The 23,823-nt window shown below is 69.5% G+C and overlaps 6 protein-coding genes across 7 annotated transcripts; 5 read left to right on the plus strand and 1 right to left on the minus strand.

Moving 5' to 3' along the window:
- Positions 1-755: 755 nt before the first annotated feature.
- LOC141943655 (dromaiocalcin-1-like) lies at positions 756-2,093 on the plus strand. Of its 2 annotated transcripts, none has more exons than XM_074869304.1 (5): positions 756-816; positions 1,096-1,190; positions 1,286-1,429; positions 1,794-1,899; positions 1,985-2,093. In XM_074869304.1, exons 1-5 carry the CDS (start codon positions 762-764, stop codon positions 2,050-2,052), a joined length of 468 nt encoding a protein of 155 aa, XP_074725405.1. In that variant the 5' UTR covers positions 756-761; the 3' UTR covers positions 2,053-2,093. The 2 variants fall into 2 exon arrangements, with proteins under 2 accessions (XP_074725405.1, XP_074725406.1); XM_074869305.1 differs by having other exon boundaries at positions 762-816; positions 1,093-1,190.
- A 1,237-nt stretch (positions 2,094-3,330) lies between these two features.
- Positions 3,331-6,479, minus strand: LOC141943706 (C-type lectin lectoxin-Thr1-like). The gene is made up of 7 exons (XM_074869361.1): positions 6,298-6,479; positions 5,783-5,928; positions 5,069-5,143; positions 4,357-4,490; positions 4,027-4,164; positions 3,827-3,941; positions 3,331-3,561 (listed from the first exon to the last, which is right to left on the minus strand). Exons 1-7 carry the CDS (start codon positions 6,477-6,479, stop codon positions 3,494-3,496), a joined length of 858 nt encoding a protein of 285 aa, XP_074725462.1. The 3' UTR covers positions 3,331-3,493.
- Positions 6,480-11,064: 4,585 nt separating this feature from the next.
- Positions 11,065-13,242, plus strand: LOC141943708 (struthiocalcin-2-like). The gene is made up of 5 exons (XM_074869363.1): positions 11,065-11,131; positions 11,208-11,302; positions 12,095-12,271; positions 12,369-12,474; positions 13,175-13,242. Exons 1-5 carry the CDS (start codon positions 11,065-11,067, stop codon positions 13,240-13,242), a joined length of 513 nt encoding a protein of 170 aa, XP_074725464.1.
- Positions 13,243-14,950: 1,708 nt separating this feature from the next.
- CIMAP1B (ciliary microtubule associated protein 1B) lies at positions 14,951-16,686 on the plus strand. Its single transcript, XM_074869570.1, has 6 exons — positions 14,951-15,059; positions 15,178-15,381; positions 15,467-15,568; positions 16,076-16,197; positions 16,300-16,440; positions 16,550-16,686. The coding sequence occupies exons 1-6, from the start codon at positions 14,951-14,953 to the stop codon at positions 16,625-16,627; spliced, it is 756 nt and encodes a 251-aa protein (XP_074725671.1). The 3' UTR covers positions 16,628-16,686.
- Positions 16,687-17,616: 930 nt separating this feature from the next.
- On the plus strand, positions 17,617-21,810 carry TYMP (thymidine phosphorylase). Its single transcript, XM_074869567.1, has 9 exons — positions 17,617-17,739; positions 18,422-18,624; positions 19,114-19,212; positions 19,845-19,974; positions 20,046-20,164; positions 20,255-20,417; positions 20,872-21,102; positions 21,424-21,564; positions 21,647-21,810. The coding sequence occupies exons 1-9, from the start codon at positions 17,622-17,624 to the stop codon at positions 21,808-21,810; spliced, it is 1,368 nt and encodes a 455-aa protein (XP_074725668.1). The 5' UTR covers positions 17,617-17,621.
- Positions 21,811-22,390: 580 nt separating this feature from the next.
- Positions 22,391-23,156, plus strand: SCO2 (synthesis of cytochrome C oxidase 2). Its single transcript, XM_074869566.1, has one exon. It carries the CDS (start codon positions 22,391-22,393, stop codon positions 23,123-23,125), a length of 735 nt encoding a protein of 244 aa, XP_074725667.1. The 3' UTR covers positions 23,126-23,156.
- The last annotated feature ends 667 nt before the right edge of the window (positions 23,157-23,823 follow it).

Consider the following 23,823-nt stretch of genomic DNA (forward strand, 5'->3'; position numbering starts at 1 on the left):
TGCTCGCAGTGGTGCAGTGGGTGCCATGATGAGCAGTGGGTGCCACGACAAGCGGTGGGTGCTCACGGTGGTGTGGTGGGTGCTTATACAGTGCAGTGGGTGCTCACGATGAGCGGTGGGTGCCACGACGAGGCGGTGGGTGCCGCAGGAGGCCGCGGCTGGAGCTGGGTGCTGCCCGGCACAGAGGGACCAGCCCGGCGAGATGCAGCCCAGGGCCGGGCACCCACCTCGGGGTGAACACCGGGCGCTGCCCGCGAAGCACCGACACGCGTGGGGCTCGGCCGGTGACACCCGGGGGGGCCCTGCCCCGGGGGGGCCCGGCTGGGCGCGGGGGCTCAGGGCTCCCGGCGTGGCTGGGACCATCGCCCACGGCTGGTGCCGGGGGGGCAGAGGGGACCCCACGGGGACCACGGTGCCTCGGGGGGGGCCCGGGAGCTGTGGCCGGAGCCGTGAGGCGGCCGCTTCGCCCCTTTGATCCAGCTGCCAGCGGGGCCGGGTGGCTGCCAGGAGTGGGTGCCACCCCCCGGCCCCCCTCCGGCTCCCCGGCGCCTATAAAGGTGTCGGGGCGGCCGCGTCCTGCCCCAGCCGGGCTCGTCTCCGCGTCGCTCCCGCAGGTGCTGGGGGGGGGCTGGCGCTGGGGTGGTGGGTGCTGGGGCTGGAGGTGGGTGCTGGGGCACCTACTGGGTGCCCAGGCAGGAGGTGGGTGCCCAGGCTGCCCCCCACCCTGCTCCAGCCTCCCCCCGCCGCAGGGAAGGCAGAGGATGGGACCAGACGCTTTCCTGGGGCTCTGCCTGCTCGGCTGCCTGGCCCTGCCCGGTGAGATCCTGCCCGTACCCTGCCCTTCCCTCCCTCCGCGACGACCCTTCGCCCATGTTGCCTGCCCTGCCCTGCCCTGCCCGCCCTGCCCTCCACAGCTCCCTGCACACAAGGGAGGGCACTGGGACCCCCGAAACGCAGGGGCTGGGGATCAGCCTCCTCAACTGGGGGCCGGGGGGTGCCCCGAGCCCCACCCGGGTCCCGGCTGTGCCCGGGCGCTGCTGGGGGGTCCCGGTGAAGGCCCTGACCCCCCCGCCCCCCCCCCCCCCCCCCGAGCAGGGGTGCAGGCGAGCAAGTGTCCCCGGGGGTGGCTGGACTTCAGGGGCCACTGCTACGGCTACTTCGGGCAGGAGCTGACCTGGAGGAAGGCAGAGGTGGGTGCTGGGGTGGGGGGTGTCCCCTGGGACCCCCGCTGCGCAGGCAGCGCTGCCAGGCCCGCCCCCCCCCCCGACCTGCCTGTCCCTGCCAGGCTCGGTGCAAGGCTGCCCGCGGGGGGTGTCACCTGGCCTCGCTGCACACCCCCGAGGAGCACCGCGCCCTCGCTGCCTTCATCGCCCAGCGCCAGCGCCGCGAGGAGGAGGAGGAGAACGTCTGGATCGGCCTCTACCACCGCGTGAGTGGCCCCTGCCCGCAGTGCTGCCCGCAACGCTGCCCGCAATGCTGCCCGCAGTCCTGCCCATGGTGCTGCCCACAGCTCCCCCCATGCTCCTGGGGAGTCACCCACCCCCGCCCCCATGCTCTGCCCCGGACCCTTCCCACACGTCCCCATCCCAGAGAGCTGCCCGTGCCCTGCCTGCCCCTGCCCACACCCACGCGTGTTCCTGCACTGCCCACGTCCGTCTGTCTGTCCACTCCCCATCCCACAACGCTGGCTGCAGGTTGTCCCCCCCAGCTGCTCCCAGACCTGTGCCCCCCCCCAGCTGCTGCCTGAGCCCTGCCTGACCCCTGCCTTGCCTCCTGCCCATCCCGGGCACCAGAGCCAGGCCTGGACGTGGGCAGACGGCTCCAGGCAGCGCTACTCGGCCTGGGAGGGGGACGACCCCCCCAAGGGGCAACGCTGCGCCGCGCTGGAGGACTCCTCGGGTGAGAGGGGGGGCCTCCGGGGGCAGGGGGGAGGCGGGCAGGGTCCCCTGGGCCCCCCCCAAGCGCTGGCTCCCTCCTCCCGCAGGTTTCATGTCCTGGGAGGACGATTCCTGCGGCGAGAGGAAACCCTTCATCTGCAAATACGTGGCCTAGGAGGGGCCCCCCCCAGGACCCCGCCACTCCACCCCGAACGCCGCGTGTCCCCACGGGACACCCCCCACCCCCTGCACCCCACTGCACCCAGCACAGCCCAGACCCCCAAATCCCGCCCCCCTCTGCCCCATTGCCCCCCCAACCCCCAAATCCTGCCCCCCCTTCCCCATTGCCCCCCCCAGACCCCCAAAACCCTCCGCCCCATTGCCCCCCCCCCCCGAGCTCTGCACCCCTTCACCCCATTGCACCCATCACACCCTGGAAACCCCAGATCCCGCCCCCCTCTGCCCCATTGCCCTCCCCCAAGACCCCCAAATCCTGCACCCATCTTCCCCATTGCCCCCCAATCCCAGACCCCCGCACCCCCCTGCCCCACTGCCCCAACACCCCAACAGCTCACGGGCACCCCCCCCCCCGGCGGGGTGGGTCCCACAATAAAGTGTGCCAAAGCACACCCTGGCCCCGCGTCTTCCTCCGCCGCATCCGTGGCCCCAGGGCTGCCCACCCCCCCCCTCGGCGGCACCCCCGGCAGCACCCGCGTGTCCCCCGAGCCCCCACGGGAGGGAAACGGGGTAAAGTGGGGGGGGGGGGGGGGCACAGCCGAGGGCGAGGATCCCCACCCGTCCCTCCACCCCGCAGCCCCGGACCCCGGCAGGACCCCAGACCCCCACTCCCCGCTCTGGGGCTGCCCCGGGGGGGGGGTCTCAGCACCGACCCCCGCGCAGGAGCAGCGTGAGGAGCGGGGGGGGCACCGCGGGGTACCCCGGGGGTCCACGCAGGGGGGTGCAAACCCGCAGCAGGGACCCCGTTGCCCCCAGCCCTCCCCCCTCCCCGCCCCGCACCGGTTTTCTACAGATTTTTGTCCATTTTAGGGTCAAACTGACCAAGGCCCGGACGGTCCCCCCGGCTGCCCCCCCCAGGGCTGGGAGTGGCCGGTGCCGGGGAGCGGGGCTGGGGACTGGCGCCATGGGGCGGGGGGTCTCCAGAGCAGGGGCGTCCCCAATGTAGAACGTGTCCCCAGGGCAGGAGGTGTCCCCAAGACAGGACGTGTCCCCAGCAGGACGTGTCCCCAAGGCAGGACGTGTCCCCAAGCAGGATGTGTCCCCAGTACGGGGAGTGTCCCCAGTTTAGGAGGGGTCCCCAAGGCAGGACGTGTCCCCAGGGCAAGAGGGGTCCCCAATGTAGAAGGTGTCCCCAGGGCAGGGACAGGAGTGGCTTTGGCGGTGGCACTGCCCGTGCCCACGCGTGCGGAGGAAGGACACGGGCGCGGGGGGGTGCTGGGCGCTCAAGCCAGGGTTTATTGTCCTCTGGGCATGGGGGGGGCTCGGCGGGGACGGAGCCCGGCGGGGACGGAGCCCGGCGGGGAGGGGGAGCCCCAGCGGGGCAGCGGGCAGGGAGGGGCCTGGGGACACCCCCAGCCCCCGGTGGGAGCCGCCGCCCCTCAGAGCTGGTGCCGGCACAGGAAGGGGAACTTGTAGTTGCAGGGGTAGTCGTGCCAGCGCTCGAAACCTTGGGGGGGTGGGGGGGACAGCGAGTCACCCCGAGCCCGGACACCCCCCCGGGACACCCCCTTTTACCTCCGCCACCCCTCTCCTCTATCACCTCTCCCCTCCATCACCCCTTTTATCCTCATCACCCCCCACCTCCCTCACCCCTCCCCTCCATCCCCCCTTTACCACCATCCCCCCCCCCCTCCGGCAGTGGTCAGGGGTCCCGGCCATGCCGGCAGTGGCCACACCAGCCCCCCCCCCGCGCCCCCCCGGCCCCCCCTCACCCGACGCCTTGTCCAGCACCACGCAGTCCTCCTTGTTGCACAGGTTGTTGGGCTGCCCCTTGTCCCAGCGCTTGTAGTCGAAGACGGAGTTATCGGACCACTTCCACTGCCTGGTCTGTGGGTGCCGGGAGGGGGGGGGGACACGGGAGTCAGCGGGTGGGGGGATCAGGGGGGTCCAGGGCAGCCCCCCGCTCACTCACGTGCTCCTCGTCCTGCAGCCCGATCCAGACGTTGTCCCTGGCCCTCTGCTTGCTGACGTAGCGGGCGAGGACCCTGCTGCCCCCCTGGCTGTGGATGGAGGCCAGTCGCCCCACGGGGCCGTAGCGCTGGCATTCCTCCTGGGGGGGCACGGGGGGGGCTCAGCACCCAGCACCCGCACCCCCCGGGCACCCTCAAGCAGCAGAGCCCCCTGCCCCCCCCCCCCCCCCCCAGGATGCAGCCCCCCACTTCCCCTACGCTGGGTCCTGTCCCCAATCCTCACCCACTGACTCCCCCACCCCGGGGACCCCCCCAGGGCTGCCAGCACCCACCTCGGCCTCGGCCCAGGTCCTCCTCTCGATGAAGTACCCGTAGCAGCTCCCCCGAAAGTAGAGCCAGTTGGGGGGGCAGTTGGCTGTCCGCGTCTTCGCCGTGGCCCCCCCGTGGGGGAGGCCGCCGAGGGCACCTTCAAAACGCAGGCAGAGCCGCCACTGTCCCACAGGAGGGGGGCACCCACCCCTCCACCCCCCATGGCTCATTACCCCCCCCACTGCCATGGGGAGGGAGCCGGGATGTCTGCTGTGGGTGTGGGGCCACTTGGGCAATGGCCCCCCCAGATCCCACCCAGGGGCACCCTAAATCAAGGACACCCCCATCTAGGGACACCCCCACCCAGGGATACCCCCATCCAGGGACACCCTAAATCAAGGACACCCCCACCCAGGGGCACCCCAAACCAAGGACACCCCCACCCAAGGGGCACCCCAACCGAGGGGCATCCCCCAGGCTCTACCTGGCACTTGGGGTGCAGGGAAGGGGTCCCACAGGCAGGGCTGGGCACAGGGGGGCTGCCAAGGGACGGGGACTGGGCACAGGGGGGGAAGGGGTGGGGGAGCAGGGATTGAGGATTGGGGAGCGGGGAGCAGGGGCAGGGAGTGGGAATCGGGGGTCAGGGGGTGCTGGCTCAGGCGCTGCTGCCTACGGGGGGGGGGGGGAATAGCACCCCTGTCCCCCGGGGGGCCCGCGGCCCAGGCAGGGACTCACCCCCCACCCAGGCGAGCAGGAGCAGGCAGCCGAGCAGGCAGGGGGGCAGCAGGGGCCTGGGCCTCATCTCTGCTGCTGAAGAGAGAGAGGGGGGGGCGTGAGCAAGGGGGAGGCAGCTCCATCCCGGGATGAGGGCAGGGGGTGGGCAGCCTTCATCCTCGCTGAAAAATGGGGAGTGACGGGGTCCTGCCGCCCCCACCCAGCCCCTCTCACAGGGAGACCCCCGGCTGGGCGCTGGACCCCACAGCTGGGTGCTGGATGGGTGCTGAACCCCATGGATGGGTGATGGACCCCACACCTGGGTGCTGGACCCTCTCACCAGGTGCTGGTCCCCACACCTGGGTTCTGGACCACTTGGATGGGTGCTGGACCCCACTGTTGGGTGCTGGACCCCAATATGGGTGCTGGACCACCTGGATGGGTGCTGAACCCCATGGTTGGGTTCTGGATCTCCTGGATGGGTGCTGGACCCCCTGACCGGGTGCTGGACCCCACAGTTGGGTGCTGGACCCCCTGACCAGATGCTGAACCCCATGGCCACGTTCTGGACCCCACAGCTGGGTGCTGGATGGGTGCTGGACCCCACGGTTGGGTGCTGGATCTCCTGGCTGGGTGCTGGACCCCCTGACCGGCTGCTGGTCCCCATGGCCGGGGGGTGCCAGGTGGGTGCCAGCGGTGGGTGCCAGCCCAGGGCAGGGGACAGGGGCCACTCACCAGACGGCTCCCGGGAGCAGGACTGGCCGGTGGCCAACGCGTCTCTGGTGGGGAGTGACCCACGTCCCGCTCCCCCCGGGTCCGTCCGTTCGTCTGTCCGGGCGAGGGCTGCGCTGGCGGGAGCTCCCCGGGACAGGGCCCGCGGGCTTTATGGCTGCGGTGGTAGTGGGGGGGGGGCACGGGCAGGGCACGGGCAGGGCACAGGCAGGACACAGGCAGGGCAGCCTTCCTGGAACTGCCCCAACACTTCTGCTTTCCTGGAACGGGAGCGGGGGGGGTCGTTACTGCAGCTTCTCTGGGCTCCCAGTGAGACCAGTGAGACCAAATCGGCTTCCTGGATGCTCCCATGCCCCCCCCCCCCCCTCGGCCTGTGGACAGCTCTGGGACATCAGTGTCCCCCGGATCACCAGGAGTGGGACCACAACATCCCCAGGGACACCAGGAGTGGTACCACGATGTCCCCAGGGACACCAGGAGTGGGACTATGATGTCCCTGAGGACACCAGGAGTGGCACCACGATGTCCCCAGGGTCACCAGGAGGCAGCGGGTACTTACACAACCCCCCCTCGGGAGGGTGGCGATGGCCCATGACCAGCGCCGTGGGCCAGCTGGCTCCGAGGGGCAGCGGGTTTGGGGCCAGAGGACCCGCAGCAGCAGTTTGGGCCGTTCCCGGCACCAGGTGCAGGCGCCCAGCATGTGGCCACGCCCGGGGCCACCTTGGGGACATGCTGGTGGGACCTGGCTGGTCACAATCACCGTTAGTGCTCAGCCCTATGAACTGCAGCGTGTGGGGGCAGGAGCCGTGAGGTGACAGGGCCGGTGGCACTTTGTGTCACTGCAAATAGAGAGAAAATAAAAATTATGAGGGAAAGGCAATTAAAGGAGTTTGTTAGAGATATGTTGTGTAGGAGCCCGTGCGTGTGTGTAGGCACCCAACGTGTTGTGTAGGAGCTCATGTGTGCTGTGTAGGTGCCCAGAATGTTGTGTAGGTGCCCAGTATGTTGTGTAGGTGCCCAGGATGTTGTGTAGGTGCCCAGTATGTTGTGTAGGCGCCCAGGATGTTGTGTAGGCGCCCAGGATGTTGTGTAGGTGCCCAGTATGTTGTGTAGGTGCTCAGGATGTTGTGTAGGCGCCCAGTATGTTGTGTAGGCGCCCAGGATGTTGTGTAGGTGCCCAGGATGTTGTGTAGGCACCCAGGATGTTGTGTAGGCGCCCAGAATGTTGTGTAGGTGCCCAGAATGTTGTGTAGGCGCCCAGGATGTTGTGTAGGCACCCAGTATGTTGTGTAGGCGCCCAGAATGTTGTGTAGGTGCCCAGGATGTTGTGTAGGCACCCAGTATGTTGTGTAGGCGCCCAGAATGTTGTGTAGGTGCCCAGTATGTTGTGTAGGTGCCCAGGATGTTGTGTAGGCACCCAGTATGTTGTGTAGGTGCCCAGGATGTTGTGTAGGCGCCCAGTATGTTGTGTAGGCACCCAGAATGTTGTGTAGGTGCCCAGGATGTTGTGTAGGTGCCCAGGATGTTGTGTAGGCACCCAGAATGTTGTGTAGGTGCCCAGTATGTTGTGTAGGCACCCAGTATGTTGTGTAGGTGCCCAGTATGTTGTGTAGGTGCCCAGGATGTTGTGTAGGCACCCAGTATGTTGTGTAGGTGCCCAGTATGTTGTGTAGGCGCCCAGGATGTTGTGTAGGTGCCCAGGATGTTGTGTAGGCGCCCAGGATGTTGTGTAGGTGCCCAGTATGTTGTGTAGGCGCCCAGAATGTTGTGTAGGTGCCCAGAATGTTGTGTAGGCGCCCAGGATGTTGTGTAGGCACCCACTATGTTGTGTAGGTGCCCAGTATGTTGTGTAGGTGCCCAGGATGTTGTGTAGGCACCCAGGATGTTGTGTAGGCGCCCAGAATGTTGTGTAGGTGCCCAGTATGTTGTGTAGGTGCCCAGGATGTTGTGTAGGCACCCAGTATGTTGTGTAGGCGCCCAGAATGTTGTGTAGGTGCCCAGTATGTTGTGTAGGTGCCCAGGATGTTGTGTAGGCGCCCAGTATGTTGTGTAGGTGCCCAGTATGTTGTGTAGGCGCCCAGGATGTTGTGTAGGCACCCAGTATGTTGTGTAGGCGCCCAGAATGTTGTGTAGGCACCCAGTATGTTGTGTAGGTGCCCAGGATGTTGTGTAGGCACCCAGGATGTTGTGTAGGTGCCCAGGATGTTGTGTAGGCACCCAGTATGTTGTGTAGGTGCCCAGTATGTTGTGTAGGCGCCCAGAATGTTGTGTAGGTGCCCAGAATGTTGTGTAGGTGCCCAGGATGTTGTGTAGGCGCCCAGGATGTTGTGTAGGCACCCACTATGTTGTGTAGGTGCCCAGTATGTTGTGTAGGTGCCCAGGATGTTGTGTAGGCACCCAGGATGTTGTGTAGGCGCCCAGAATGTTGTGTAGGTGCCCAGTATGTTGTGTAGGCACCCAGTATGTTGTGTAGGCGCCCAGGATGTTGTGTAGGCGCCCAGAATGTTGTGTAGGCACCCAGTATGTTGTGTAGGCGCCCAGGATGTTGTGTAGGCGCCCAGAATGTTGTGTAGGCACCCAGTATGTTGTGTAGGCGCCCAGGATGTTGTGTAGGTGCCCAGGATGTTGTGTAGGTGCCCATCTGGCAGTCAGCACAACTGCCCGTGGCTCAGCCAGGTGCTCCCTCTGCCTCTCGTGTTCTGGGTGTCGGAGGGACATTCTACAGTAGATTCAGCACATGCACCCCCCTACCCCCCATTGCCATTGTGGACATCCCAGCCCAGGTCCAGCACCTTGCTCAGGCAGTGGCATGCCTGGGGTGGGGGGGGGGCAAAGGCCCATCACCATACCCAAAGGCAGGGTCACCCCCCTCTGTCAGCTCCCGGCACGTTTATCGCCTCCGTCATCTCCCCCCAAGACTGGCCGCGCGTGCCCACGCTCCCGCTTTCGCAAGGCCGGGGCTGAGGCTGGTTTTGGCCGTTAGAGTTGTCGGCTCTTGACACGACCGAGACCCAAAGGCAGCTGCTCGCCCCTCCGCATCCCTGGCTCCGCCCCTACACCCCTGGTTTCCCCCCTGCACCCCTGGTTCCCCCCCGACATACCTGGCTCCCTCCTCCACTTTCCATGACCCCATTCCCGTCCCCCCTGGGTGTTTTCCACCCCCTGTCCCTCTCCCGCCCCTCCCCAGTGTCCCCCGTGGGTGCAGTCACACCCCAACACCGGCTCACGTCACGCCCAGAAAGGGTCACCGGCTGCTGGCGTGGCCGTTACCGACTTCTGCTTTCCTGGAAGGGCCGTTCATTATCACCGTTTCTGCTGCCCTTATCAAGGATGCCGCGGGCTCCCAGATAAGCACTGATCCTTCCCTGCCAGTATGTTTCCATTACGGACGGGTCACCCTTAGGCTGCTCCAGCAGTGCCAAAGGTTGGGCGCTGAGACACACAGATGGGTGCCAAAACCCAGGGCTGGGTGCTGAGACTTACAGCTGGGTGCCAAACCCCAGGGTTGGGTGCTGAACGCCATGGCTGGGTGCTGAACCCCACAGCTGGGTGCTGAGCCCCACAGATGGGTGCTGGACCCCCTGACCGGGTGCTGGACCCCATGGCTGGGAGCTGAACCCCACAGCTGGGTGCTGAGCCCCACAGCGGGGTGTTGGGTCTCACAACTGGGTGCTGAGCCCCACAGCAGGGTGCCAAACCCCATGGTTGGGTGTTGAACCCCACGGCTGGGTGCTGAACCCCACAGATCGTTGCTGAGCCCCACAGATGGGTGCTGAACCCCAGGGCTGGGTGCTGAACCCCATGGATGGGTGCTGAGCCCCACAGATGGGTGCTGGACTTCCTGACTGGGTGCTGGTACCCACAGTTGGGTGCTGGACCCCCTGACCAGGTGCTGAACCCCACAGCTGGGTGCTGAGCCCCACAGATGGGTGCTGAACCCCACAGCTGGGTGCTGAGCCCCACAGATGGGTGTTGAGCCCCACAGGGGGTGCAGAGCCCCCCGGGCAGGCGCCGGGACCCCCCCAGCCCGGCCGTGCCGCCGCCTTGGCGCGGGGCCCGCGGCCCGTTTGGTGCCGGGCGGCGGCGTTTGATCTCGGGGCGTGCAGGGCCCTGGGCACGGCCTGGCGGGGGCACGGTGCCAGGGAGCGGGGGGGCCCCGGGACCCCTCATGGATGGGGTGAGGGGCTGAGGGGGGCTGAGGGGGACCCCTCCCACTGCCCCTCCGGCTGCGGAGCGTCCCCCGCCCTCGGCCCGGGGTGATCCTGGGGACCCCCCGCCCTCGCCCCGGGATGGAGCCGGGGCCCAGCTCCGGGGGGCGGCAGGGTGCCAACACCCATCTCCGGCTGTGCCGGGGTGCTGCCGCTGCCGCACGGGTGCCATGGCGGGGCAAGGGGTGGGACACGTGCCCGCGGTGGCATCGAGGCACACGCTGCTGCCACGCTTCACGGGGTGACGCCGCCGGCCACGACAGCAACGCCAGGGTGTCCCCGCGGCGGGTGCCCCATCAAAGGCAGCGGCGGGGCCACGCGTGGCTGAGCCGCTCGCCTGCGTCGCTGCTGCCTCTTTGCGTCGGGGCAGGGACGACATTTTGGGTGGCTCAAGGCCTCGCCCCCCCTGCCCGGGGATAAAACCTCACGGGGGTGCTGCCAGCACCCCCAGGGTCCGCGCCAGCACCTGCTGCCGTGACGAGCTCCCCAGCGGACGCAGGTGAGTCCCTGCACCCCCATTGTGGGGTGGGGGGTGGGGGGGGTGGCTGCACCCCTGCATGGGGGTGTCCAGGCCACAGGGCATCCCCTGCCCCCCCCTGCAGCTGCAGCAGCCCAGAGCACTGCACCCCAAACCCTGCACCCCTGTATGACCGCACCCTGCACCCTGCACCCCAAATCCTGCTCTCCCGTACCCTGCCCCCTGCACTCCTGCACCCCAAATTCTGCACCTCTGCACCCCTGTAACCCCGCACCCCTGCACTCTCTATCCTGCCCCCATGCTCACTGCAGCCCTGCACCCCCCCCACCCTTCACCCCAGCACCCCACCCTGCACCCCCCACCCTGCACCCATCCTGGTGCCATCTCACTGACGCTCCCTGACACCCCCCCCAGCTGCACCCCGTGGGCTCTCCCCTGCACCCACACCACCACCGGGCTGGGGGGTCCCCATGCACCCTCAGCCTGGCAGCAGGGGGGGCGGGCAGGGGGCTCAGGCACCTGTAGAGCTGGGGGGAGCTCAGCAGGGAGCTGAGCACCCCCAGTCCTGCTGCCGTGTCCCCCCCCCAGGGAAGGGACCGATGGGACCGACGAGGACGCTGAGGCTGGGCCTGCTGGGCTGGCTGCTGCTCGTCCCCCGGCTGCGCGGTGAGTGTCGGGGTGGGGGGGCCACCGCCATGCCCCCCGCTCCTCCCCGCTGCCTGACCCCCTGCCTGCCCCACAGGGCAGGAGCCGGCTGCCTGCGCCTGGGGCTGGGTGCCCTTCGAGGAGGGGTGCTACGGCTTCTTCCCCCGGGAGCTGAGCTGGAGAAGGGCAGAGGTGAGGGGGGGCTGGGGGGCTGGGGGTTTGGGGGTGACACCCCACACACTCACCCCCCATGGGGGGACCCCATGCACCCCCATGGCCGCAGCTTTGCTGGGGCCACACATCGGGGTGTCAGTGCCACCCAGGAGGGGGGTGCTCCTACCCGAGGGGGTCCTGTCCCCACACGGGACCAGCTGCTGCCACAGTGGCACCATGGTCACCCTGTGCTGAGGGGAGCACCCCGGGGCCTGCAGCACCACGCCGTCCCTCCTCATCCTCGGTGGAGACAAGAGTGGGGGAGCAGGGGCTGGGAATTGGGGTTGGGGTCAGGTGGGACCAGGAGTTGGGGTTTGGGATTGGGGGTTGGTTGGGGGCCAATGGTTGGGGTTGGGGGTGAGGGTTTGGGGTTGGGGATGAAGGTTTGGGGTTGGGGACCAGGGGTTGGGGTCTGGGGCTTGGGGTTGGGGTTGGGGAGCAACGGTTGGGGTTGGGGACCAAGGATTGGGGTCAAGGACCAGTAATTGGGGTTGGTGGCCAACGGTTGGGGTTAGGGACCAGGGGTTGGGGTTGGGGATCAGTGATTGGGGTTGGGGACCAGGGATCTGGGGCCAGGGGTTGGGGTCTGGGATCAGGGTTTGGGGACCAACGGTTGAGGTCTGGGACCAGAGTTTGGGGTCTGGCGCTTGGGGTTGGGGTCTGGAACCAACGTTTGGGGGTCTAAGACCAGGGGTTGGGGTTGGGGACCAGGGGTTGGGGATCAGGGCCTGGGGCGGGGGTCCGGTGTCACCCCCCCTGTCCCCCCCACAGGCCTTTTGCCAGCGCTGGGGCGCGGGCGCCCACCTGGCCTCGGTGCACAGCGCGGAGGAGCACCGGGCCATCGCCGCCCTGCTCGCTGCCTCCCGCCCCGCCGAGGACAGCGAGGAGGAGGAGGAGGAGGAGGAGGAGGACAACGGCATCTGGATCGGCCTCCATCGGCCCCTGGGGGTAAGCACAGCCCCGGGGCAGAGCCGAGACCCTCCCGGAAGCCCCAAAACCCGGCAGCCCCGAGCGGGGGTCACGATGTCACCTCCCCCCCCCGCAGAGCCGACGCTGGCAGTGGTCGGACAGCTCGGAGGTGGACTATGGCTCCTGGCACCAGCAGCCCGGGCCCCGCAGGAGAGCGTGCGCCGCGCTGCAGGACACGGCCGGTGAGCACGGACTGCCGGGGGCTTGTGACCCGGCCACCAGTGTCCCTGGCCACCAGCGTCCCCAGACACCAGTGTCCTTGGTCACCACTGTCCTTGGCCATCAGGGTCCTGGCCACCAGCATCTCCAGTCACTGGTGTCCTCAGCCACAAGTGTCCCCAGTCACTGGTGTCCTTGGCCACCAGCATCCCCAGCCACCAGCATCCCCTGCCACCAGTGTCCCCAGCCACCAGCATCCCTGGCCACCAGTGTCCCCAGTCACTGGTGTCCTTGGCCACCAGCATCCCCAGACACCAGCATCCCCAGACACCAGTGTCCCTGGCCATCAGGGTCACTGGCCACCAGTATCCCCTATCACCAGCATCCCCAGTCACTGGTGTCCTCATCCACCACCATCCCTGGCCACCAGCATCCCCGGCCACCCACAGCACAGACTTGACCCCCTCGGCACATGCCAGCTTGTGGCTGGGGTGGCCCTTGGTGGCGGGTGGCCCCTGCGTGTGCACACAGACACACAGACACGTGCAGTGACACACGGACACACACATGGACACGTGCAGCGGCACACGCATGTTGCACAGGAGCACACGCACACACACGTGCACAACACACACACACACACGCACACACACATGCTCGCGGCCGTGCCGGGGGGTCCCGGGGGGGGTCCCGGGGGGGGCTGACGGCCCCGTTCCCTTCCAGGTTTCTTGACGTGGTACAGCGATGCCTGCGCCGACAGAAAACCCTTCGTCTGCAAGTCCAGCGCCTAGAGCTGCGGGCAGCCCCCCAGCGCTGGCCCTGGCCCTGCCTGCTCCCTGCCTGCCCCCCTGCCTGCCTGTCCCCCTGCCTGCTCCCTGCCTGTCCCCCTGCCTGCCCCCCTGCCTGCCTGTCCCCCTGCCTGTCCCCTTGCCTGCTCCCTGCCTGCCTGTCCCCTTGCCTGTCCCCCTGCCTGCTCCCTGCCTGCTCCCTGCCCACCACCGGCTACAGTAAAGGTGCCTGAGCCCACCCTGGTCTGCGCGTCCTTCATCCCTCATCGCCTGGACCGGGGTTCCACGTTGCCCCATGGCACCGTGGGGTTTGGGGGGGGAAACGACACCCCCACCAACTGCCACGGGGTGCAGGGAGGGGGACGGGGACAGGGACAGGCAGCCCAGGGCAGGGAAAGCTGCTGGCGGAGTCAGCCCTGCCCCATGGGACCCCCATACCCCCCACCCCCAGGACCCCCATGGGCTCTGGGAGACCCCCATCACCCCAGTGGGGCTCCCGTAGTCCCAGGGGGGATCCCATGGCCCATGGGGGATCCCTGCGATGCCCAAGGGCCCCCCACAGCCTTAGGGACAGCCTGGCGCCCCTGGGGGACCACCATGGAGCCACGAGGATCCCCATGGTCCCAGCAGACCCCCACGGGATCCTCCATGGCTCTTGTGGAACCCCTATGGCCCCCCAAGGTCTCCTATGGCCCCCACGGGACCCCCATGGCCCATGTGGGACGCCCAGCAAAACCCCCCCAGCCCCACAGACCCCCTATGACCCCGTGGGACCCCCACACCCCGGGTGCTCCCCCTCCTATGGTGACTCCTGCAGTGGGGCAGCCCCACGCCCGTGGCTGCCTGTGTCCCCACACTGTCCCCGTGTCCCCCCGTCCCCGTGTCCCCCCGTCCCCATGTCCCCGTGTCCCAACATCCCCCCCCGCCCCGGTTGCCCAGCGCAGTTTGTTGTGCGGGTGCCATAGTAACTCATGGTAACTGGGGGAGCAGAGCCCAGCCAGAGCTCAGCACTGCTCAGGGTAAGGGGCTCAGCGCCACGGGGGGCTCCACCCCGGGGCTGGGGGTACATCCCTGGCGTGCTGCACCCCTGCGCTCCCGGGGGCCGTATCCATGGGGTCCTGGGGGCCCACATCCAGGGGGTGCTGGGGGATCCATTCACGGGGTGCTGGGACCCTATCCTGGGGTGCTGGGGGTCATATCCATGGGGTACTGGGGGGTGTATCCATGAGGTTCTGGGGCTGTATCCTGGGGTGCTGAGGCCCTATCCTGGGGGCCACATCCATCTGGTGCTGGGGGCTCCATCCTTGGGGTGCTGGGGCTGTATCCTGGGGTGCTGAGGGGCTGTGTCTGTGGGGTGCTGGGGCCCTATCCTGGGGGCCATACCCATGGGGTGCTGGGGGCTCCATCCTTGGGGTGATGTGGCCATATCCTGGGGTGCTGGGGGCCATATTCATGGGGTACTGGGGGGATGTATCCATGAGGTGCTGGGGCCCTATCCTGGGGTGCTGGGGCCCTATCCTGGGGGCCATATCCATGGGGTGCTGGGGGCTCCATCCACGGGGTGCTGGGGGCTCCATCCATGGGGTGCTGGTGTTCCTTCCCTGGGGCTGTGGGGGGTCTCATCCCCGGGGTGCTGAGCTTTGGGGGGGTGTGGGGGGTGTGTTGGGGTGGGGGTGCTGAGGGGTCACGCTCGCTGCCAGCAGGACCCACCATGTCGGACGGAGCCTGGGTGGGCAGCTGGAGGCCCCACCGCCCCCGTGGCCCCATCGCCGCCCTCTACAGCAGCCCCGGGCCCAAGTACGGGCTCCCCACCGGTGTCGGTGAGTTGGGGCCGGGGGGGGTGTCCTGCAGCCCACCGAGCCCCCCCCCAGGCTACTGGCGCTGGTGTGGGGCTGGGGGTCCCACAGCCCACCAAGCCCCCCTGCTCTTCCCCCCCAGGTTATCGTCTGCACGACCCCTCCCGCAGCCGCGCTCCCGCCTACAGTTTCGGGGTCCGGGTGGGGGGGCGGCAGGACGAGCGCTCCCCCGGGCCCGTGTACTTGCTGCCCCCCGGGACCACCGCCAAGGGCAAGGATGGGACCCCCTCTTACTCCATCTACGGCCGCGCCCCCAACCTGGCGCCCTTCTGCACCCCCGGGCCAGGTGAGGGGGGGGACTGGGAGACCTTCGGGGGGGACAGCAGGGCCGGGGACCCCCCTCACCCAGCGCCCCCCCTGCTCCCCCTCAGGCTGCTATTCCCCGGAGAGGGCGGGCGGATTGGCCTTTCCCTCGGCACCTGCCTGCACACTCGGCTCCCGCACCAGGCACGGCACTGTCCACCAGACACCAGGTAGGAGAGACGGGGGCTGGGCTGGGACCCCAACATCCACCTGGGTCCCCAACATCCACCTGGGTCCCCCTGTCATCCCCCCTGGGCTGGGCTGGGCTCCCAACAACCCCCTTGAGCCAGGCTGGGACCCCTATCATTCCCCCTCAGCTGGGCTGGGACCCCCCATCATCCCCCTGGGCCCCCCTGTCATCCCCCCCTGGGCCAGGCTGGGACCCCATCATCCCCCTTGAGCCAGTCTGGGTCCCCCCATCATCCCCCCTCGGCTGGGCTGGGCGCCCCCATCATCCCCCCTTGGGCCAAGCTGGGAGCCCATCATCCCCCTTGGGCCAGGATGGGACCCCATTATCCCCAGGCTGAACCCCACATCATCCCCAGGCTGGGCTGCGTCCCCCATCATCCCCATGCTGAGACCCCATCACTACTGGTCTGGGGGCCCCATCATCCTTGGGCTGGTCTGGGCCCCCCATCATCCCCCCTTGGGCCATCTGGGCCCCCCATCACCCCCAGGCCCCGCTGCCTACCGGCTGCCCCCCATGCTGGGGCCCAACGTGGTGAACAAGAGCTCGGCCCCCAACTTCTCCATCCCGGGACGCAGCAACATCGGCGCCTTCTACGAGGATCTGTGCAAGGTGGGTGGGGGGGGCTGGTGGGTGAGGGGCTGGGGTACGGGGGGGCCGTGTCCTGGGGTACCAGGGGGCCCAGGGGCGCATCACCGCACCCTGTGCCCGCAGACGCCGGGGCCCTGCAGCTACCGCGTGGTGGACGCCGACGTCTACAAGCGGCGGGCGCCGCAGTACAGCATGCTGGCGCGAAACACCCTGCCCGGGGACCCCACCACCAAGCCCGGACCCGGTGCCTACAGCCTTCAGCAGGTGAGGGGGTGCTGGTGGGGTCCCGCTGGCGAGGGCAGGGCGGGGGGCCGGGGGGCCGGGAAGCGTGACACCCCCGTCCCCCACCGTCACCATCTCTCCCGCCCTGCAGGACCGGCGGCGGGGGCTGACGTTCGGGATCCGGCACTCGGACTACCTGGCCCCCCTCATCGTGGACGTGCCTGACTAGGGGGGGTGGGGGGCGGCCGCGGGGCCGCGCGGACAGATGCCAAAAGACCGAAACCTTCAGCCAGCGTCACTCGCTCTCGTCCTGTCCCACCACATCACCCCGTCACTGCCACCATCCTGGGGGGTCTGGGAGCGCCGGGTCCCCGAGACCTGCTTCCTCCCGGCCCGTGCCCTTCTCTCCCGGAGGAGACCCTGGAGGGGGGAGGCAGGGCTGAGCTCTGGCCCCACGGCCGGGCTGGTTCAGGCCAGGGATGGAGGCTGCGCTGCCCACACGGGTACCAGCCCTCTGCCTGCCCCAGCCCCGGCCCTGCCACCTGCCCAGAGCATCTGGCTGATGCTTTCTGGCTGGTCATGGTATCCCCATCCCACCCCATCCCATCCTCATCCCCATCCCATCTCACCCCATCCCACCCCATCCCACCCCACCCCACCCCATCCCATCCCACCCCATCCCATCCCATCCCATCCCATCCCATCCCATCCCATCCCAATCCCCATTCCCCCCATTCCAGCTCTGCCCATGGGTCCCCACGCTGGGTCCTCACCCCCCCGGTGCCACCAGAGCCCTCAGCCCCTTGCCAGGTGCCCACCCCAACCCCCTCTGCCCTGTCCCCACCCCGGGGCCAGGGCTACAAGGTCACCTGGACCCCAGGCAGGACCTTGGGGTGTGGGGTGGCACTGGGGACCCCAGGCCAGGGAGGGGGCACAGTGACGGGGTGGGGTGGCCGTGCAGAGCCCTCAGGCATTGCTTGAGGCTGTCCTGGGGGAAATGGGGGGCCCATGGGGGGGCCCCAGCCCTGCCACCCCCCCCCATCCAGCTTCTCCCCGCCTTGGCCTGACCCTCGCTCACTGCCCCCGGGGACAGAGTCCAGTGCCGGAGACGACGCCTCCGCGCCGCGGGCACGGGGCCAGGGCGGGCAGCGGCGGGCAGTGGCTCTGCGGGATCGGGGTGCCCCCCGTGCGGGATCAGGGGGGCTGGATCTGCGGGGTCGGGGATGGCTGCTCTCCCCACCCTGATCCGCAAGAAGCGGGACGGGGAGCGGCTGGAGGACGAGGAGATCCGCAGCTTCGTGCGGGCCGTGACGGAGGGCACCGCGCAGCAGGGCCAGATCGGTGGGCGCAGGGCGGGGCGGAGGGGAGCCACGGCCCAGGGACACGCCGAGGGGACGGGGCAGAAATGGGGGGACATGGTGGGGGACACGGAGGCAAGGCCAGGGCAGACCAAGGGGGGACATTGCCAGGACATGGCACAGGGGCCTGGCGCAGTGGGACACACAGGGTTGGGGGGGGTGGGTGTCCCTGGCATATGTGGGGGTCCCTGGCAAGTAGATGGGGGTCTCCAGCAGTGAATGGGGGTCCCTGGTAGTGGGTGGGGGTCCCCAGCAGTGAGTGGGTGTGCCCAGCAGCATGTGGGGGTCCCTGGCAGTGGGTGGGGTTCCACAGCAGCAGGTGGGGATCCCCAGTAGTGGGTGAGGTCCTTGGCAGCAGGTGGGGGTCCTCAGCAGTGGGTGGGGGTCCCCAGCAGCGAGTGGGGGTCCCTGGCAGTGAGTGGGGGTCCCCAGCAGCATGTGGGGGTCCCCCACAGCAGGTGGGGTGGGGGGCCTAGGGGCAGGCAGTGGGGGGACAGCAAGGTCAGCCCTGGGGTGCGGCAGCGGGTCACAGACAGGGCTGGGGGTCACACGGTGGGGACAGGAGGGTGATCCCCAGGACGGGACATGGGGGGGATGTCACAGAGTGGGTGACCGGGGGAGGTGGGGGGGTGACACACAGCCTGGCCCACCGGCATGCCCCCCAGGTGCCATGCTGATGGCCATCCGGCTGCGGGGCATGGAGGCAGGCGAGACGCTGGCGCTGACGCGGGCCATGGCGGGCTCGGGGCGGGCACTGGGCTGGCCACCGGCCTGGAGTGGGCGCCTGGTGGACAAACACTCGACGGGCGGCGTCGGGGACAAGGTCAGCCTGGCCCTGGCCCCTGCCCTGGCCGCCTGTGGCTGCAAGGTGAGTGTCTGATGGGGAGCGTCTGAGGGAACTGGGGGGGTTTAGTGTGGAGAAGAGGAGGCTGAGGGGAGACCTCCTGGCCCTCTGCAACTGCCTGAAAGGAGGGTGCAGAGAGGGGGGATGAGTCTCTTGAGCCAAGGAACCAGCGGCAGGCCAAGAGGGAATGGCCTCAAGCTGCGCCAGGGCAGGGTCAGACTGGCTCTTCGGAAGGATTTCTTTGCAGAAGGGGTTGTTGGGCGTTGGAATGGGCTGCCCAGGGCAGGGGGGGAGTCCCCATCCCTGGAGGGGTTGAAGAGTCGGGTTGACCCAGCGCTGAGGGATCTGGTGGAGTTGGGAACGGTCAGGGTGAGGTTCATGGTTGGACTGGAGGAGCTTCAGGGGCTTTTCCAACCCAGACGATTCTGGGATTCTGAGGGGGGTGTTGGGAGAGGCTGGGGGGGGTCCCAGTGCCCCCCACCCTCCCTGTGCCCACCCACCCCACGCCCGCAGGTGCCCATGATCAGTGGGAGGGGCCTGGCCCACACCGGGGGCACCCTGGACAAGCTGGAGGCCATCCCCGGCTTCCGTGTCTCCCTCAGCCCCCAGGAGGTGAGGAACAAGGGCGGGGGGGGGGGGGGCATGGGCAGCCCTGGGGGGGTCCAGGAAGCAGGGGGTGCTCCAGAGGGACGCGGGATGGCAACGGGATGCAGGATACGGAGATGGGATGCTGACAGGATGTCGGTGCGCTGCGGGATGCTGATACGGGATGCCAGAGGGATGCGGGATGCAGGACACCAATGGGATGTGGGGTGCTGATGCGGGATGCAGGATGCTGATGGGATGGGGGATGTCAGTGTGGGATGTCAGTGCAGGATGTGGGATGCCAGAGGGATGGGGGATGTGGGATGCTGATGGGATGTGGGATATCAATGTGGGATGGCAATGCAGGATGTGGGATACCGACGGGATGCGGGATGGGGATGGGATGGGGGATGCCAGTGTGGGATGCCAGAGGGATGTGGGATGCTGATGGAATGTGGGATGCCGATGTGGGATGCAGGATGCCAGTATGGGATTCAGATGGGAAGCAGGATGTGGATGGGATGCGGGATGCTGATGTGGGATGCAGGATGTCAATGTGGGATGCTGATGTGGGATGGGATGGGATGGGGATGGGGTGGGGATGGGATGGGGAGGGATGCGGGATGCCGGTGGGACAGGGAACGCCTCCGGCCCCGCAGATGTGCGACGTCCTGGAGCGCGTGGGCTGCTGCATCGTGGGGCAGAGCGAGGAGCTGGTGCCAGCCGACCGCGTGCTGTACAGCCTGCGGGACGTCACCGCCACCGTCGACAGCCTGCCCCTCATCACAGGTACGGGGGGGCCGGGGAGGGGGCTCGGGGTGGCCCAGGGCAGTGTCCCCAGCCAGGCTGCCCCCCTCCAGCCTCCATCCTGAGCAAGAAGGCGGCGGAGCAGCTCTCGGCGCTGGTGCTAGATGTCAAGTTCGGGAGCGCGGCGCTGTGCCCCACGCAGGAGAGCGCACGGGAGCTGGCCCAGAGCCTGGTGAGCCCCCGCGCCCCCCCCGGGGGTGTCCCCCCATGCCGGGACGCTGGGGACACCCCCCCCTTTCCTGTGGCCCACCTCCCCGCGCAGGTGGCCGTGGGCCAGCGGCTGGGCATCCGCACGGCGGCCGTGCTGAGCCGCATGGACGAGCCGCTGGGCCACCGTGTGGGCAACTCGCTGGAAGTGCTGGAGGCCCTGGAGTGCCTGGAGGGGGGGGGCCCCCCCGACCTGCGGGAGCTGGTCACCACACTGGGTCAGTCACTGGGACGGGGAGGGGGGGCCCCTTGCCCTGCACCCCCCCCAGCCTTGGGGTCCCCTGAGAGCCCCCAGCCCAGCCCCCCTCCATGGCCCCAGGGTCTATCCCTGGCCCCCCCCCACCCCCCGGGTCCTGTCCCGTGTCTCCATCCCCTGCCCCCCAACCTGCCCTCCTGCCCCCCCAGCCTGCCCCCAGTCCCCTCAGCACCCCAACCTGTGCCTTCTGCCCCCAACCTGCCCTCCTGCCCCCCCTTCCCTGCCCGTGTCCCCCTCAGCACCCCAACCTGTGCCCCCCTGCCCCTTGGGTTCCCCCCCCCATTGCCCCAGCCCCCTCCCAGCCCCACGGACCGTGCCCCGGGCAGGGTGGGCAGCGGGGGGAGATGGCACCCCGCGGGAAGGGGGTGCCCCCATGGGGGTGTCCCCACGGGGGGGTGCCAGCCCCCGCCCTGCAGGCGGGCTGCTGCTGTGGCAGTGCGGGCTGGCAGAGGTGGCCAAGCAGGGCCAGGAGCGCCTGGGCCGGGCGCTGGACGACGGCTCGGCCCTGCGCACCTTCGAGGCCATGCTGGAGGCACAGGGAGTGCCCCCCGATACCGCCCGCCGCCTCTGCGCCGGGACCCCCCCCCAGCGCTGCCAGGTCCTGGGGCAGGCGAGTGTCCGCGAGGAGCTGCCCGCGCTGTGCGGAGGTGAGCTCCCCCCCAAACCCCCATCCCGGACCCCTCTGGGAGGCCGGGGGCTCCCCCAGCCCCCAGGGCCCCTGTGCCCTCCGGCCCGCACACCCCACCCTATCACCCCCCCAGAGCCCCTGCCTTATGCTTTGCCTCCCACCAGGGGCCCTGCCTGCACCCTCTGCCCCACCTCCCCCAGATCTGGGGCTCCCCACACCCCACGTGCCCCAGCCCCCGCACCCCTCGGGCTCCCCAGCCCCCTAGGTCCCTGCAGGTGTCCCCCTTCCCCACCTCCCCCCTTCCTGGGGCCCCCCGCCCACCCCCGTGCCCCCTGCCCAGGCTGGGTGCAGCAGGTGGAGGCCCTGCCGCTGGCCCGTGTCCTGCACGAGCTGGGGGCCGGCCGGGCGCGGGCCGGGGACCCCATCAACCCCCGCGTGGGCGCCGAGGTGCTGGTGGCCGCGGGGCAGCGCCTGCAGGAAGGTAACGGGGGGGCGGCCCGGGGGGGCGGGGGCCTGGCGGGGCCCCCCCGAGCCCCCTTGCCCACGGCCGGCCCTGCCCGCAGGCGAGCCCTGGCTGCGGGTGCACCACGACGGGGCGCTGGGGGCGGGGGGGCGCCGGGCCCTGCAGGCAGCGCTGCGCCTGGCACCGGGCCCCCCCCGCGCCCCCCGACCCCGCCTGGCCGAGACCATCCTGCCCCCCGCTGCGGCCCGCGGGGACCGGCCATAGAGCGGCGGTGAGGCCCTGCCAGCCCCTGCCCCCCCCGCTTGCCTCTGCCTGCCTCCGCCACCCCCTGCCTGCCCCCGCCCGCCGCCCCCCGGGGTCAAGGCCGGGTCACGCCCCCGGGGTCACGGTCCTGCCCGGGCGCGGAGGGACGCGCAGGCACGGGGGGAGGGGGGGTGTCAGTGCGCATGCGCCGAGCACGCCCCGCCCGCCCCCGCGCCTCCCGCACTTCCGCTTCCGGGGCGCATCGGCGCGGCCGGCACCGGAGCGGCGGGCAGCGGCGGGGGTCGGGGTCAGAGGGCAAAGGTCAGCGGGGGGCAGAGGGCACCGGGAGGGGTCAAAGGGCGGCGGGGGGAGGGAGCGGCCGGGCCGGGGCCTGCGGGCGGCTGCAGGGGCGGGGTCAGAGGGGCCGTGAGGGGTCGGGGGGCACCTGGGGGTCAGGGCCGGCAGATCAAAGGGGGGGGTGAGGCGGGGTGAGGGGTCAGAGGGTGGGGCAGGGCCGGGGTCAAAGGGCAGCGGGGGACAGGGTCGGGGTCAGAGGGCAGGAGCAGCGGAGGTCAGAGGTGACCCTGCCCCCAGCCCCGCCATGTTCCCGGCACTGCTGCCTGCGCGCTGCCTGCTCCGCTGCCTGCCCCGCCGCCCGCCCCGCCGAGGCCTGCGGGAGCCCGCGGGGGGCCCGGGGCTGCCCCTGGGGCGGCGCGTGGTGGCGGTGGCGGCGGCGGGCGCGGCGGCAGGGGCGGCCTGGCTGTACCTGCGGCAGGAGAAGGCGCGGCGGCAGCGGGCACGGCGGCAGGCGGAGCTGCGGGCGCTGGCGCTGGGGCAGGGCGACTTCCAGCTGGTGGACCAGGCCGGGCGGCGGCGGCGCAAGAGCGATTTCCGCGGGCAGTGGGTGCTGCTCTACTTCGGCTTCACCCACTGCCCCGACATCTGCCCCGAGGAGCTGGAGAAACTGAGCCGTGCCGTGAGGCTGCTGGAGCGGGAGCCGGGCCTTCCTCCCGTCCAGCCCCTCTTCATCACCGTTGACCCCGAGCGCGACGACGTGGCAGCCCTGGGGCGCTACGTCCGCGACTTCCACCCCCGGCTGCTGGGGCTGACGGGCAGCCCCGAGGAGGTGCGGGCGGCCGGCACTGCCTACCGCGTCTATGCCAGCGCCGGGCCCAAGGACGAGGACGGCGACTACATCGTGGACCACACGGTGCTCATCTACCTGCTGGGCCCCGACGGGCTCTTCCTCGACTACTACGGGCGCAGCAAAACGGACGCCCAGATCGCCCAGAGCGTCCGCCGCCACATGGAGACCTACGAGCCGCTTCTCGACTGAGCGTAAATAAACACCTCCGCGCCCCAAAAAACGCCTCCTGCCGCTCCGGGTAGGCAGGTGGAGGGACCCCTGAACCCTCCCGGGATTGTCCCATGGGGAGGGAGGCCCCAGGCAGGTGGGCAGAGGGACCCCTGACACCCCCCAACACCCCCTCAGGGCTGTTCTACAGGGAGGGAGACCCCAAGTATTCAGGTGGAGGGACCCTGACACCCCCCTACAGCCCCCCAGGACTGTCCCCCAGGGAAGGATGCCCCAGGTAGGTGGGCAGAGAGACCACCACCACCCCCTACCACCCCCCAGAACTGTCCCACGGGGGAGGGAGGCCCCAGGAAAGTGGGTGGAGGGACCCCTGACACCCCCCCAGGACTGTCCCATGGGAAGAGAGGCTCTGGGACCCCTGCCAGCCCCCAACACCCCCTGCAGCCCCCCAGGACTGTCCCACAGGGAGGGAGGTCCCAGGTATGTGGGCAGAGGGATCTTTGACACCCTCCAAGATCCCCTGCAGCCCCCCAGAACTGTCCTACAGGGAGGGAGGCCCCAAGTATTCAGGTAGAGGGATCCCTGACACCCCCCTGCAGCCCCCCAGGACTGTCCCACAGAAAGGGAGTCCCCAAGTGGGCAGGCAGAGGGACCCCTTCCACCCCCAGGACTGTCCCCCTGAGGAGGGAGGGTGCCAGCCCCAAGGGAAGGGGCTTTTC

Source organism: Strix uralensis, chromosome 5, assembly GCF_047716275.1.
Source record: "Strix uralensis isolate ZFMK-TIS-50842 chromosome 5, bStrUra1, whole genome shotgun sequence".
NCBI lineage: Eukaryota > Metazoa > Chordata > Aves > Strigiformes > Strigidae > Strix > Strix uralensis.

Bases quoted from the DNA above. Each gene is read 5' to 3' on its own strand.
- LOC141943655 (XM_074869305.1), top strand. From the start codon at position 762: ATGGGACCAGACGCTTTCCTGGGGCTCTGCCTGCTCGGCTGCCTGGCC. The intron at 1,430-1,793 runs GTGAGTGGCCCC...CCCGGGCACCAG, and splicing joins GGATCGGCCTCTACCACCGC to AGCCAGGCCTGGACGTGGGC. The intron at 1,900-1,984 runs GTGAGAGGGGGG...CTCCTCCCGCAG, and splicing joins CGCGCTGGAGGACTCCTCGG to GTTTCATGTCCTGGGAGGAC.
- LOC141943706 (XM_074869361.1), bottom strand. From the start codon at position 6,479: ATGCTGGGCGCCTGCACCTGGTGCCGGGAACGGCCCAAACTGCTGCTG. The intron at 5,929-6,297 runs GTGCCACTCCTG...GCAGCCATAAAG, and splicing joins GTGACCCTGGGGACATCGTG to CCCGCGGGCCCTGTCCCGGG. The intron at 4,165-4,356 runs GTGGGTGCTGGC...GTGCCCCCCCAG, and splicing joins GGACCTGGGCCGAGGCCGAG to GAGGAATGCCAGCGCTACGG.
- LOC141943708 (XM_074869363.1), top strand. From the start codon at position 11,065: ATGGGACCGACGAGGACGCTGAGGCTGGGCCTGCTGGGCTGGCTGCTG. The intron at 11,132-11,207 runs GTGAGTGTCGGG...CCTGCCCCACAG, and splicing joins GCTCGTCCCCCGGCTGCGCG to GGCAGGAGCCGGCTGCCTGC. The intron at 12,475-13,174 runs GTGAGCACGGAC...GTTCCCTTCCAG, and splicing joins CGCGCTGCAGGACACGGCCG to GTTTCTTGACGTGGTACAGC.
- CIMAP1B (XM_074869570.1), top strand. From the start codon at position 14,951: ATGTCGGACGGAGCCTGGGTGGGCAGCTGGAGGCCCCACCGCCCCCGT. The intron at 15,382-15,466 runs GTGAGGGGGGGG...GCTCCCCCTCAG, and splicing joins CTTCTGCACCCCCGGGCCAG to GCTGCTATTCCCCGGAGAGG. The intron at 16,441-16,549 runs GTGAGGGGGTGC...CCCGCCCTGCAG, and splicing joins GTGCCTACAGCCTTCAGCAG to GACCGGCGGCGGGGGCTGAC.
- TYMP (XM_074869567.1), top strand. From the start codon at position 17,622: ATGGCTGCTCTCCCCACCCTGATCCGCAAGAAGCGGGACGGGGAGCGG. The intron at 17,740-18,421 runs GTGGGCGCAGGG...CATGCCCCCCAG, and splicing joins CGCGCAGCAGGGCCAGATCG to GTGCCATGCTGATGGCCATC. The intron at 19,213-19,844 runs GTGAGGAACAAG...CCGGCCCCGCAG, and splicing joins TCTCCCTCAGCCCCCAGGAG to ATGTGCGACGTCCTGGAGCG.
- SCO2 (XM_074869566.1), top strand. From the start codon at position 22,391: ATGTTCCCGGCACTGCTGCCTGCGCGCTGCCTGCTCCGCTGCCTGCCC.